General features: G+C 34.5%; 1 protein-coding gene across 4 annotated transcripts in view; it reads left to right on the top strand.

Moving 5' to 3' along the window:
- The window catches only part of CNKSR2 (connector enhancer of kinase suppressor of Ras 2), a 311777-nt gene that overhangs the window by 158719 nt on the left and 138664 nt on the right, over positions 1-14394 (top strand). For all 4 annotated transcript variants that reach the window (XM_030305850.1, XM_030305851.1, XM_030305852.1 and 1 more), the window contains exons 6-8: positions 21-140; positions 8581-8640; positions 11407-11475. In XM_030305850.1, the coding sequence (XP_030161710.1) occupies positions 21-140; positions 8581-8640; positions 11407-11475 (249 nt within the window). The remainder of the gene's footprint in view (positions 1-20; positions 141-8580; positions 8641-11406; positions 11476-14394) is intronic.

Below are 14394 nucleotides of genomic sequence, written 5' to 3' on the forward strand. Positions count from 1 at the left end.
CATCCTAATTTTTTTTTCAGTGTAAAACTCTTTCTGGAGTCTGTGACCACATCATATCCCTGTCATCAGATCCTCTGGTTTCACAGTCTGCCCACCTAGAAGTGATTCAGCTGGCAAACATCAAACCAAGTGAAGGGCTGGTAAGAGCTACCATGTTTATCAAAGCCACCATCCATCATTGGATGGCTAATGATGTGGGCAAAGTAGCCTCCAAATATGGGAATCCATAAATTCTAACAAACTTAGGATATTTTGGTATTTTTTTTCTAGAGGTAAATTAAAGTAGTGGGAGTTTGTTGTGAAAAGAAGTTTTATGAAGATAAGTGAAAATGAAATGGAATTTAAAATGGCGATTTCTAAATTATCCTGTGATAAATTAGCTTGTATTACATTCTTTCACCCCCCCTACCAAAGTTCCTTAGGTTTAAAGGAAGTTTAACAGTTTTATACTAAGAACTACATTGTTACCTGCCCATGCCAGTAGGTGTTTTGTTTGTTTTGCTTTGTTTTGTACTGGTTTTAATAGGACTCTTTTCTCTTAGGTTGTATAAGCTAAACAAACCCAATATTGTTTATAACTCACATCCATTCTTTCTTAAAAGAGTGAGTAAGCAGGTGGATTTTGCCAAAACTAGGCTGACATCTAGAGATATATTTTTTTATTATGTAATAATAATCATCTTCTATATTTTATTCACTTGATTAAAAATTATATTGGTTCTAAATTTAACCCAGAGGTTAAATTTCTTTAATGGGCCTCTAGAAATAAAGCATATAAAATTAATATTAATGAGAGAGACAAAAAACAGGAAACTGACTGGAGAACATCTTACCCCCTACACAATTGTAAATTATTAGTTTGGTGTTCCAGTGTTTCTCCTTTCTCCTTGCAGATGAATTTTCATAGGATATAATTATTGATATTTAGAAAATAGAAGTCTTGTAAATAATATAATTCAAGTAATATATTCTTAAAGATCTATAAGCAAGTTTAGCTTTTTATGTGGCTTTTATTCAATGCATAATAGTGATTTTTCACTGTGAAGCCATCTATATTATGAATGACTTTTCTCCTGATATTTGGCGAATTACTTTTTGATAACTATAGTTTCTCCTGCTTTTGTACCTTTTATCAGTGTTTTCCTAGGAAGATGGAAATCAGTATATCAGAAAGCCAGCAAGTATACCATCATCATAGCCTATAAGTATAGTATCTAAATTTAATTAGTTTTAAGAGTTTATTTTTAATATTTATAAATTTATTTGAAGTGATACTAATGATTTTAAATTCTTACCGTTCCCTTTGGCTATCTTTACACAGTCCAGTTTCATTTAAAGCATCTTTCAACCTGTAGTATTGAAGATTTTCCTTTTTATGTTTCCCTTTTTAGTAGTTATATTTCTTTAAGTTTATTTATTTTGAAAGAGAGAGAGAGGGGAAGGGGCAGCAAGAAAGAATTCCAAGCAGGCTCTGCACTGTCAGCACAGGGCCCGATGTAAGGCTCAAACTCACAAGCTATGAGATCACCACCTGAGCCAAAACCAAGAGTTGGACGCTAAACCAACTGAGCCACCCAGGCACCCTGTTTTTCAGTAGTTATAAAGAAAGGAAGCTCTCTCAGCATGATTTGTGGAGTGGGAGATTAGGAATTAGTATATATTCTTTTAGATTAGGAGTCAGGACACCTAGTTACAAATCACTTACATAAAATATAGCCGTGAGTGTGATCTTGAGGAGGTGGAGGAGTAAATTTAACCTCCTTGGCCTTGCTATTTGCATGCATAGAATGTTGGAGGAAGAAAGGGAGGGTGGACTAGATCATCTTTAAAGCTTCCTCTAACTCTATGAGCCTGTGGTTCTAAGGACAGTATTTGGAGAAAAGAGCCTGATTTTTTCCCCCACCAATTTCCCCTGAAATCATTGGGGAAAGTAACCTTGTGAAGTGAGTCAACACAGTGCTAATTAATGGACATTATGAAATCTTGATTTTTTAAAAATTTTTTAATGTTTATTTTTTTCCAAGAGAGAGAGGGAGTGAGTGAGCGAACAGGTGAGGATCAGAGAGAGAAGGAGACACAGAATCTGAAGCAGGCTCCAGGCTCTGAGCCATCCACACAGAGCCTGATGTGAGGTCGAACTCACTAACCATGAGATCATGACCTGAGCTGAAGTCAGACGCTTAACTGACTGAGCCACCCAGGTGCCCCAAAATCTTGATTTGTTTTAATGGAAGGTATAGCCCTGGACAGGTCTTTTATTTTTTAAATTTGAAAGAGGTAGATATGGGTCTGCTCTTTGGAACAGTCATAAACTTAAAATGCTAACAACCAGATTCAGTTAGTCTGAGAAAGACTGGAAGAGAAAAAAAAGACGAGTGTTTCCATTTGCCAAGTATTTTCTCACAACTCTGTAGAGTAGGTACTTTCTTATTTTCCAAATGAGAAAATGGAATCACAGATCTTCACCAATTTGCCCTATATCACATAGGTAATAGAGCCAGGGTTTAAGTCCAGGTAAATCTCAATGAAGTACACGTTAGCAAAGCTTGTTCCATTATCCCACATTTAAAGCTGAAATTGCTTAACGGAAGTGTGAGAGAATTAGGAGGGTGACTTTATTTTTTTAAGTTTATTTATTTATTTTGAAAGCCAGATGGCAGGGCAAGGGGAGCGCCAGTAGGGGAGGGACAGAGAGAGGGAGAGGGACACACAAACCCTAAGATCATGACCTGAGCCAGAGTCAAGAGTCAGAGTCAGACGCTTAACCAACTGAGCCACCCAGGTGCCCCTCAGAGGGTGATTTTAAAACTGGAACCACCTAGGGAAATCATTATTAAAGCACAATTGGCAGCACTTCATTGGGAAAATATTTCCAAAGGAGGAAAAGAAAAACCCAAAATGTTGAATATTAGTAAAAAGTTAAGTAAAAACTATTTCTTGTGATTCATATTAAAAAGATGCCTAAATATAAGTTTTATATGATTCATTCAAGGTATCATTTTAAAAATCATTCACTGGGTCGCCTGGGTGGCTCAGTAGATTGAGCATCTGACTTTGGCTCAGGTCATGATCTCATGGTTCATGGGTTTGAGCCACGTGTCGGGTTCTGTGCTGACAGCTCAGAGCCTAGAGCCCAGCCCGCTAAAGATTCTGTCTCCCTCTCTCTCTTTGCCCCTCCCCTGCTCGTACTCTCTCTCTCTCTCTCTCAAAACTAAATAAACATTAAAAATATTTTTTTTAATTTTTAAAAAAATCATTCACCACATAAACAAGTTTAGTCAGTCACATTTGAAATACATAGATTTAAGAATTTTGGTAACATTTAGCATGTGCTTAGCCATAAGAAATGTCTAAATGGTACTTGAAGGAGAGAAATAGAAAGAGGTGAGAGTATACCAAGATTTAAAGAAGTTTAATTAACTTACAACATCTGCAGAAGGTCTTCTGCCAGTTTCAAAACAACATCTTTCATAGGCAAAGGGTAACTGGTTGGTTCTTCCACTGATGAACTAGATAAATTGTTCATCAACTTTATACCTAATTAGTCAAATCCCCTAGGATTTCTTAGTTTTGAGAGTCATAAGCATTATAAGGAATGATGGGAAACATACTTAGTTATGATTAAAACATGAAACTAGCTTCTAAAATGTTTTTAAACAACAATGATTAGCAGAAAATTAAAGGAGGCAAAATGAGAACTATTGCAACATATCAAGACTAGATCAGAACCAAGAGATGAGTTGAACAGAGAAGAAAGGGCTTGGGGGAGACATCCTTGGGGAAACCTCTTGGCCTCAGAGTGTCCTTTTGCTATTAGACACTTGGATTATCCTCAAATATGCCCTACTCCATTGACTTGACTGTGAGGTTGCTCTGGCTCCCATTGGTTGACATTTGGAGACCAAGTGAAGCAAATGTCACTTTGGCAAGCTAAGCAGGAGAGAGGGAACTGTTCAAGTCAGCTCTGGAATTAATTAATTGGTTTTAAAAAAAGAAAAAAAGAATAAGGAAGAATGAAGGTTTTGATGAAATGGAAGACCAGATTTGTCTCTGTTCCAGAAATAGAGCCATTTGAATTACATGTCCTCCTACTGTTTGACCCTTTCTGAAAGGTGAACAAATGATCAGATGTATTTCTGTGGACTCTTCATTATTTGGAAGATGATTAACTTGAAACTCATCCAAGCAACTTGCTTCTTTTACTTTCTTTGGGCACCTGACTTTTTTGGCCATTTTTCTCATTAATACTACCAAAGGGAGATAAAAACTATGAAGTCAGTTTTTATTATTAAAAGACATTACAACAAATGGCGTATTAGGTTTGAAATGAAAATATTGCATAACACAATATCTTCATTCTTTGTGGTAGTTTTAAAATGTGCTTTATTTGTATCCTATTGCTTCCATGAAGTTGCTAGAATTAAACTCTGTATACATAACTAGATCCTTCTGTATTTAAGCATTTTAAAAATATTTTGGGTGGCACCTGGGTGGCTCAGTTAGTTAAGCTTCCAGCTTCGGCTCAGGTCCTGATCTCATGGTTCATGAGTTCAAACCCCTCACTTGGCTCTCTGCTGTCAACACAGAGCCTGCTTCAGATCCTATGTCCCCCTCTCTCTCTGCCCTTCCCCTGATTGTGTGCATTCTCTTTCTCTCAAAAATAAGGAAACATTGAAAAAATCATTAAAAATGAAAAATATATATTTTTATCCTTCTGAACAAATTAACTTTAATATAAATCGTGTAACAGTTATATATAATTAATGGTGAGATTTTCTTCCTATAAATAACAGATACCTGCTTTAGCTTATAATTGCCAGTCTTGAAGTTCCTAGTTTGTGTAATAATTGCTCAAAATTTTGTTTCTAGAGGCACAACTAGAGTATGTCCATGAATTTTTATTATCTGCATGACTGTACTGCCTTTTCTAAACATTTATCTTAGAATATTAGACTTTCTCTATGCCCTAACCATTAATGAAACTATTTAGAGCTCTTGTCAGACACCTTAATTTGTAATCAGTAATGAACAATATTGAAAGAAGTGTAGAGATAAATATAGTCAACTTCTGCTTACCATTTTCAGAAGAAAAGATGAATAAAATAAGTTTGTAAAATGCCCGTTAGTCTTTATAACCACATTGCACATTGTGCAGGTGGGCTAAAGAGGTCTTCAGAATATGTGTTAAACAGTCAATGGTTGAATTGAATATCTACAATTGCCAAATATTATGTTATAATAAAAGTGAAGGTGCACAACTCTTCTGTTAATAAATCGGTAAGTCAGGAGCCTACTGGTTGAGAATGTCGTCTGGAGTCAGACTGCCTAGGCTTGAAACCTGGCTTCACTACCTTGGACAGACTCCCTAGCTTCTCTGTACCTCAGTTTCCTTATCTCTAAAACAGAAATAATGATAGTTTATACCACATAGGCTATTGTGAAATGAATAGAAAACAATTAAAACAGTCCCTGGCACATGCTAACAAGTAGGTATTTGTGATGATTGTGATAGAGAATGATAAGTGATGACTGTTGTATGTCCAAATAATATATATTATTTCTTTCACTGTCTTTTCCCACTTTATTCTATCACAATACTTCTATGTAAAAAACCTAAAACAAAATTTAGTGTTTATCTCTTACAAATATACTTCAGATCCTTTATTAATCTGATGTAATTTTGTTAATGCCTAGAGAAAAATGATGGCAAGGATCTTGTCCTCTTTTAACTTCTATAATAACACCATTAGATTTACCTTCCCATAAATAATGAGATAAATATTAACTTAGAAAGTGAGTATGATATACACTTGCCACCAGTGTAAGGTTGAATATTACCATATGGTCATAGGCAACAACTACTAGCCAATTTCTTAATTAATTTCTATTTGCACTTCTGTTGAGGTTAGTTATTTATTTTAGATGAAGTAATGAATTTTCATTTAAGGAACTAGAGTTCACAGGTAAATACATACCTTTTAAATTATATTCATTTTGTTTCACATTAGTGATCCAGGCTCAGCCATTTTTGGAACAGATATCAACATTTTATTTTTTTTATTTTCTCAATGTTTATTTATTTTTGACGCAGAGAAAGACAGAGTGTGAGCAGGAGAGGGCCAGAGAGAAAGGGAGACACAGAATCTGAAGCAGGCGTCAGGCTCTGTGCTGACAGCTCAGAGCCTGACGCAGGGCTCAAACTTACAAACCGCAAGATCATGACCTGAACTGAAGTTGGACACATAACTGACTGAGCCACCCAGGCGCCCCTCAACATTTTAGGCAGAAGACATTACTGAAATGACTTCTTAATTCAAATCTCAGTGTTTTTTTAATGTTTGTTTATTTTGAGAGAGAGAGAGCACATGGAGGAAAGGGAGAGAGAGAATCCCAAGCAGGCTTCCACTGTCAGTGCAGAGCCTGACATGGGGCTCAATCTCACAAATTGTGACATCATGACCTGAGCCTAAATCAAGAGTCAGGCGCCTAACCAACTGAGCTACCCAGGCACCCCCAAACCTACCCAGTTTTTAATAGTACTATCCCATGAACTTTTCTTCTTCTTGTTTTTATTTCTTATTTATTTTCAATGGAAATACATGTACATTCAGTTATCTAAATACACAATTAACCTAAAGGTATGAGAAATTAACATATAGTAACTGTCTACATAAGTGCTAGAATAAGTGCTTTTCTGAAAAGATATTGCTGGTTCTTTTTTTAAATGTTTATTTATTTTTGAGAGAGGGAGAGACAGAGTGCAAGCTGGGGAGGGGCAGAGAGAGAGAGGGAGACACAGAATCCGAAGCAGGCTCCAGGTTCTGATCTGTCCACCCAGAGCCCGACGCAGGGCTCAAATTCACGAACCATGAGATCATGACCTGAGCCGAAGTCAGACACTCAACCGACTGAGCCATCCAGGTGCCCCTATTGGTTCTTTTTAAGTCCATTATATTTTAGACTTCAAGTTCATTAAAATTCATATTTTTTTATTTTTGAAATCAATATTTTGAAATGCAAAGCACTTGTATTAGTAAAACTTCATGTAATTATTTTCCCAAAGAGAAAAGTAACAGAATCTTCATTAGAGAGGAAAAAAGGCCATAAAATATTAAATATTTTAACATTTAATTTTGTTTTAAGTTTATTTATTTATTTTGAGAGAGAGAGCAGGGGAGGGGCAGAGAGAGAGAGAGGGAGAGAATCCCAAGCAGGCTCTGCACCATCAGCACGGGGCTGGACATGGGGCTCAAACCCACCAACCATGAGATCATGACCCGAGCCAAAACCAAAAGGTGGGCATTTAACTGACTGAGCCACCCAGGTGCCCCCATTTATAATGTGAATATTTTCTTGTGATATTTTTTTCCCTTCAAGTTCTATCACTATCCATAATTTAAAGTTTTTGTTTGTTTTTACAGTTTATACAATTTCAAGATACCTAGATAACTTTAAATTGTAATAGAGCGTTTCCATATTTAATGTTTTTTTTTTTTTTGAGAGAGAGAAAGAGGGTGAGAGAGCATGTGCAAATGAGGGGAGGGGCCGAGAGAGAGGAGAGAGAGAATTCCAAGCAGGCTCTACACAGGGCTCAATCCCACCAACCATGAGACCATGACCCAAACCGAAATCAAGAGTTTGACACTTAATTGATTGAGCTACCCAGATATCCCTAAAATGGACTTATTTACATGGAAAATGGAGGGCTGCTTGGGTGGCTCAGTCCCTTAAGCATCTGACTTCGGCTCAGGTCATGATCTCGTGGTTCCTGAGTTCAAGCCCCACATCGGGCTATCGGGCTCTGTGCTGACAGCTCAGATTCTATGTCTCCCTCTCTCTCTGTACCTCCCCACCTCACGCTCTCTCTCTCTCTGTCTCTCTCTCTCTCTCTCTCTCTCAAAAATAAACAAACATTAAAAACAATTTTTAATGGAAAATTTAATCTCACCCTCTTTATTTGAAGGAGGATGTGCCACGCATTACCTCTTAATTATTGATATAGAAGTGATTGGATATAATTGTTAAAATTTCATCAATAAAAATGAAGGCAGGAAATACAGGGGTCCACAAAAGAGCTGGAGAAAAAAGTTTACATTAATAGTATTCTATTACTCATCTGTCTCTAGTTAGTTGTACTTGAAGTGGCTCTGTAGAAACCTATTTTTTATTGTGTAATTTGTTTCAAGTACAATACGCTAATAACCAGTATTTGAATTTCCCATTATAACTTTTATTTTGCCACAGAACAAATAGTAAGAATCGTTGGGGGAGTGAGCTGTGTTCTTTCTTCAGGATATTGAATTACCATGCTACATTTTATAAATTTTACAGGCAATTTACTTAACAAGTAGTTACTTGATTAAGTTGAGTACAGGCTTCTTCAGCCAAACTTTAGAAACCAGAACATTCAGTTAGGAATTTTTTACTAGTTTAAAGACATCATTATTGAATAAGGATTCATTGGGCCTGTAGCATTTTGATAGGGTAAGTTTTTTTGTGTGTAAATGAGGTTATAATATACTTGAATATTCCAATATTCTAGCCACTTCACTTGTTTTTATAATGCTGTCTTTTTCTTAGGGTATGTATATTAAATCAACATATGATGGGCTCCATGTAATTACTGGAACTACAGAAAATGTAAGTATTGTAACATTTCAGATTTTGGTGTGTGTATTTCTTTTTATTGTTAAACAACTTACTTACCACACATAATTGAGGTTGACTTCTGAGGACATGAACAGATTAGGAGAAAAAACTAAATAAGACACACTGAGTTAGTAAGTGCTGGTTTGGAAAGAATTTCAGTCATTTCATTTAGTTTAGAATAATTGGTTACTTAGAGTAAATCAGATGTTTTCTGTTTACAACCAGATATTTGCCTTTTTAAGTATTTTCTGGTTTATGACAAGTTATTGTGACATCTGAAAGAATCCACTTCCATCTGTCAAATAGGTTAGTTATGTTAAAAAATTTATATAAGAAAGAAGCATCAGATAATTCAGGCTTTCTGAATACTGCATTATAATTCAGCTTAATTCATTGGAGAGACAGCAAGGTATAGGTCACCAGTTTTCACAGTGAGGTCCCTCTCTGGATGAGCAGCATCACTCTCCCTTGGCAACTTGTTAGAGATACAAATTCTCACACCCCACCCTAGAACTACTGAATCACAAATTCTGCAGACCACCCTGTTTCTTATTAAAAGAGAGTATGTTTTAACAGGTGATTCTGAGACATCCTCAAATTTGAGAACCTCTGCAAGCCATGGGTCAGAGTCCCTAGACCTAAGTCCCACAATTAGTTCTACATCTTAATGGCAGTGTAATTCTTGGCAAGTCACTTACCCTACCATTGCTTTAGTTTCTTCAGCTGTAAATTGGAAATATTATCTGCACTACATACCTCACTAAATTGATACGAAAATCAAATAAGCTAATAAATGTGTAAGGCTATGCTGTAAAGAGCTACAGAAATGTGAAATGATCGTGTTGAGCCTGAACACTATCAGTATAATAGATTTGAATAGTGTAATAAATCATTATTCCCATATTTGTTTGTCCCAGATTTCCATCTTACTCTTAAGTAGGTGCTGAGCTATGAATTGTTTTTCTTTTAGAAATTCTGACTAACTGCATATTAATGCTGTGTTCCTTCAAAGACTGAGGCGGAGTTAGTTAATCTCTAATTATTATAGATCTCAATATCTTACCAGCATTTTCTTTTTAAAAAAAATCAACATTCTCTTCATCTAATTCACTTATTAATCATTTATTGTTTTTTTTTCTACTCACTTCTCTTGGTTTCTTGAGAATAGTGAAACACATTATATAGATTGCAGTTGGATTCCTGTACTGGTTTCACATTTGGTATTAAGTATAAGTTACATGGGATCAGAAATATCAGTTATATGCTTATTGTCAACCATTTAAAAAATTTAAATGCAGTGATATACTGTAAACTATACTCCTGTCACTGATTGATCATTCTCATTTTTTTGTACATTCCTCTGACCCTTCATTTATTCATTTGTTCTTATAACAAACTTTTGCTTCATGTCTGCTGTGTTCCAGGCAAGGGGCTAAGTATTGAATTTTTAAACTAAACTAGCTTGCTGTTCCTAAAGAATGCAACTAGGGGTTTATGTGTGTAAACAGGTAGTGAAATTTGCATAGACATACAAAGGAAAGAATCATAAATGCTGCCAAGTAAAACCAGAGAAGGAATCACAGAAATGTTGATGTGGAACTATGTCTTGAAGAAATTGATAGGAACTCATCTCTATATTGTCTGAAGTCTGTAAAAAAGTTAAACAGTATGTACAGCTCATATTAATTACTCAGTAATATTTGATAAATGGGTGAGTGATCACAGAAAGATTGATTTTGTGAGTAGTTCAGATATGAACCATATATTAATGGCTCATCACTTAATTCTTTATTCTTGAAAGTATTTCATACTTTTTGGTATCCTTAGTCATTTATCATTAGGAGATCTGTGTTGAGTCTTAGTAAAGAGCTGCTCACTAAAGTGGTTAAGTTACTTTGCTTTGCTCTGCCCTAGTTTCTTAATTTTCTCATAGGTAAAATGAGAAGCTTGGACAAAATGATCTCTAGAGTCCCATTTAACACTGAAAGTCTATAATTTATATTATTCCTTTTTTTACTTATCTGTGAAAGAGGTTGGTTCAATTTCTTTCAATTTTATATACCAACTATCATTTTCTTTTTACACCATGACTAGAGCCATTGGCTTGATGTTTTTCTTCTATACTCTCCTTTAAAAAGATCAGTTATGAGTCAGATAGCACAGGAACTGAGTATAGTTACAACTCTGTTACAGTAATGATTTACAAACTTGTCAGAATTACTGCATCATACTTGTCTGATTTGGTAATAAGCCTACCTTCTAAAGGTGCTATGAAAAAATACATTTTTTTCTTGTTACAATACCATTCTTAGGGTTGAGTTAATATCCTAGATGAACTACCCTCTTAAGAGTTTACTTGTATTATAACTTGAGTAACTGGATTTGTCTGAGATATCATCTTACCTTGAATTCTGGCCTATGACAGATAATTCTTTTGCGAATTTCAAAATTTGTTGAATTGAGGTTAATATTACTTCAAGACTTCTTTGTTTTGAAATAATTGGAAATTGGAAATGAATAAAAAATAAACTGGATATCACTTTTCAAGTAAATTTTAACTTTCAATTATTTTAGTTATCTATAGAATACAAACAATATATTAAACACTTGTAGTCATTTGTATTAGCTTAATTTTTTAAAGAAGATAATTGAAGTCTTGATCTAATTTAAAGATGTAGACTTACTGTAGTATTTTCAGGGAAAGGAAATGACTGATAAAATTTGTGTTTTTTATCATTTCCATTATGTTAAATTTAGTCACCTGCAGATCGGTGCAAGAAAATCCATGCTGGCGATGAAGTGATTCAAGTTAACCATCAGACTGTGGTATGTATAATTACCTTATGAGTCAATGGGAGGAACTAATATAAATATTTGCTAAAGCTTTAAAAGAATACCAATTGAAATAAAACACCTGTTGTGTACAAAATGACTGAACAGCCTTTCTTAAGATAGCTGAATAAATATTCATATTTGATAGAGGGTAAGGCATAGTTTTTTAAAAAACATGGTTTTAATATAAGGCTTGGAAATATTGGTGTTGACTGAGGTTACATATGCATTTCTACATGGGCAGGTATGGGATAACGTTATACACCCCATGAACTGAGATAATAATTTTGGGATAGAAATTAATGTAAATGCATACAAATTCAACCTTTTCTTGATAAAACTTTTTAAGTTTTACTTTACAAACTATTGAATTACCTAGTAGGTATGTTTTGTAACAGCATACATTCATTCAACTACTTTAACATTGATTTGTTCACTGAAGTGTCTGGTAGAATGGTTTATTTTAAATGTCAATTTTTTTTTTAATTTTAACATTAATAGCTAAATTGGCTCTTCATTTCCCAGAAGGAGACTACAGTTTTTGTTTTAAAAGTGTTGCACTTAACTAAATAAGTTCCTAAAATTTTCTTGCTCTGTGAACCTCATGAATCCATTTCTAGGCTAAGATCTTGACAGCGGCACTTTTGTGTCAGTGTTAGACTTTCAAGGGCCATTTTTCTTAATGTTAGGTTTAGAAAATGAACATCGTGATTTTTCACTTTGGTTTGTTTTCTGTCTCAGTTGATTTACTTACTTCTTCTATATCTGCCAAAATAAAGTGTATTGTTTAAAACAAATGAAGTTAAAATAATAATTATTAATACAATAAGCTTCATTTGGAAAAAAAATGTGTTTTTTGTGGTAAATATTTACTTATAGCTCACTAATCCTTTAGAATTAATAATTATTTCTTATTGTACCCTTTAACCAAATTTTTTTTTGCCTATTCTAGTCATAGAAGAAACTTTTAAAAAGAAAGGCTATATTTTGGGGATAAGAAGACTGGCATGAAAAACTCCAATCTTTCTAATTGATACTAATGTCAAGGCAGAAGCCATTTCATTTTTGGCTTTGAGTGAACTGAGAACTTTGTGATATTGTAGAGAGGCTCCTGAACACTGATAATCAAACTTATGCTGTTTCTTCACTGAATTCACTAAGTGAATAAAAGTTAATAAAAGTTTAAAAAATTAAACGTATAGGTATAAGGTTAATACTAATTAATGCAGAATTTTGGTAATCAGCAAACCTTTCCACACTATAACAATTTTGATAATGAGAAAGTTGTCATTACTAGAAACTATACAAAGTGGCCGTCCTAACTAAAGTTTCTTGTCCCCTCGACTGAGGATTTGGGCAGTGGGATAAAGCAGGTACTCCAGTAGACAGGCAACTTCTTCCTCTTATAATGTTCATGCTGCCTCCATTCTTGCAATGTGACCTTAACAAACATGACATCTTTTCAATACTTGGACCAGTATCAAGTTGGTCAATCCTAAGAGAGTAGAAATTAGTCTCTGATGAAAAATAAAATTGTTCAAAGGATACTCTTTGTGGAGCAAAGATTCTGATGTTTACAAATGAATATGAAAGTCTTTAAAGGACTACAAGTGAACTAATAAAATCTATATGGATTGGCAATACGTAAATACTGTGAAAATGTATAAATACATCTTTGCATCACAGGAATATTCTAGAATATTGAAAATGACAGAGAATGATGGTTGGAGAAACTTGCTTCTAGTTTTTGCTCTGAAATTGACTTATGGCTTTAAGCGAATCATAGTAACTAGTTAAGCATCACCTTATCATTTCATAATAATAATAACCATAGCCAACACTTAATGAGTTCTTACAGAGTACCAAGCATCATGCTAAGTACTTCATGTATTTTATGTCACTTACTACTTAAAATAATTATATGAAGAAGGTATTTGTGGAAATTGAGACTCAGAATGTTTGACTCACCTGCAACTCAAAGCTCTCTGACTCCAGGGCCTTCAATTTTGTTACATTCCCTCCCCAAACTCAAATTATAAAAGTATTAAACAAAGGGGAAGAATTCTAAGGATCATGTAAGTAAAACTCAGGATTCAGTGAGAGATTAAGCAGGGGTGAAAGGTAAGAAATTTAACTTTATTGTTACTTCCTCACTCCTTTCTTTCAGATAGATATGTAAACACGTGTCACAATGCCAGGCACTCATTAAGAACTCAATAAAAATTAACTTTCCGACCTCCCTTCCTCCCTTTTACCTACAACAGCTATTGGACCAATTGGAGTCATATTTCTTGGCAAACTGCTACTAGAGCCTACAAATTGATTCTGGGGGGTAACAGAGACATTCCCTGACAGGAGAATACGTTGAATTCCCTGAAAGTAGACTTCCTTAATAACGTGATCAATTACCAGATTTTCTTCTTTACGTTCAAATGAGAAGCATATTTATGTAAGAATGGTGCATTGTATTAAAGGCAGCCTAGTCTGCCCTCTCTTGCTGTTGCCTCCTTTGTGGTCTATACAATGCTTTTAACTTCTTACTAGATAATATACAAAGGTGATAAAATGGAAGTTATCTTGTTTTTGTTACTATAAAAGGTTTGGTAGGTAGATAAATTAGTTGAAATAGATATAAATTATTTGTAGCCTACAAAGTCCCCTTCTATCCCTACATTAATTAACAGAGATATTCGGGGTTGGTTATGATTTAATAATTATGTTAAGGTATGACCTAAAACATTGGAAATACTTATTTAATATTATTTTTTAATCCAGTGATTAATTGACCAGTATAGTGAGATATTGCCAATATTGTTCCAAACCAATTTAGACCTAATAATGAAGAGTAATGTTCAATCTTATATTTTGAATGTTATTACCTCAGTTAGTATTTTTCTGTAATTCTAAAATTTT

Source organism: Lynx canadensis, chromosome X (assembly GCF_007474595.2).
Source record: "Lynx canadensis isolate LIC74 chromosome X, mLynCan4.pri.v2, whole genome shotgun sequence".
In the NCBI taxonomy this organism is placed as follows: domain Eukaryota; kingdom Metazoa; phylum Chordata; class Mammalia; order Carnivora; family Felidae; genus Lynx; species Lynx canadensis.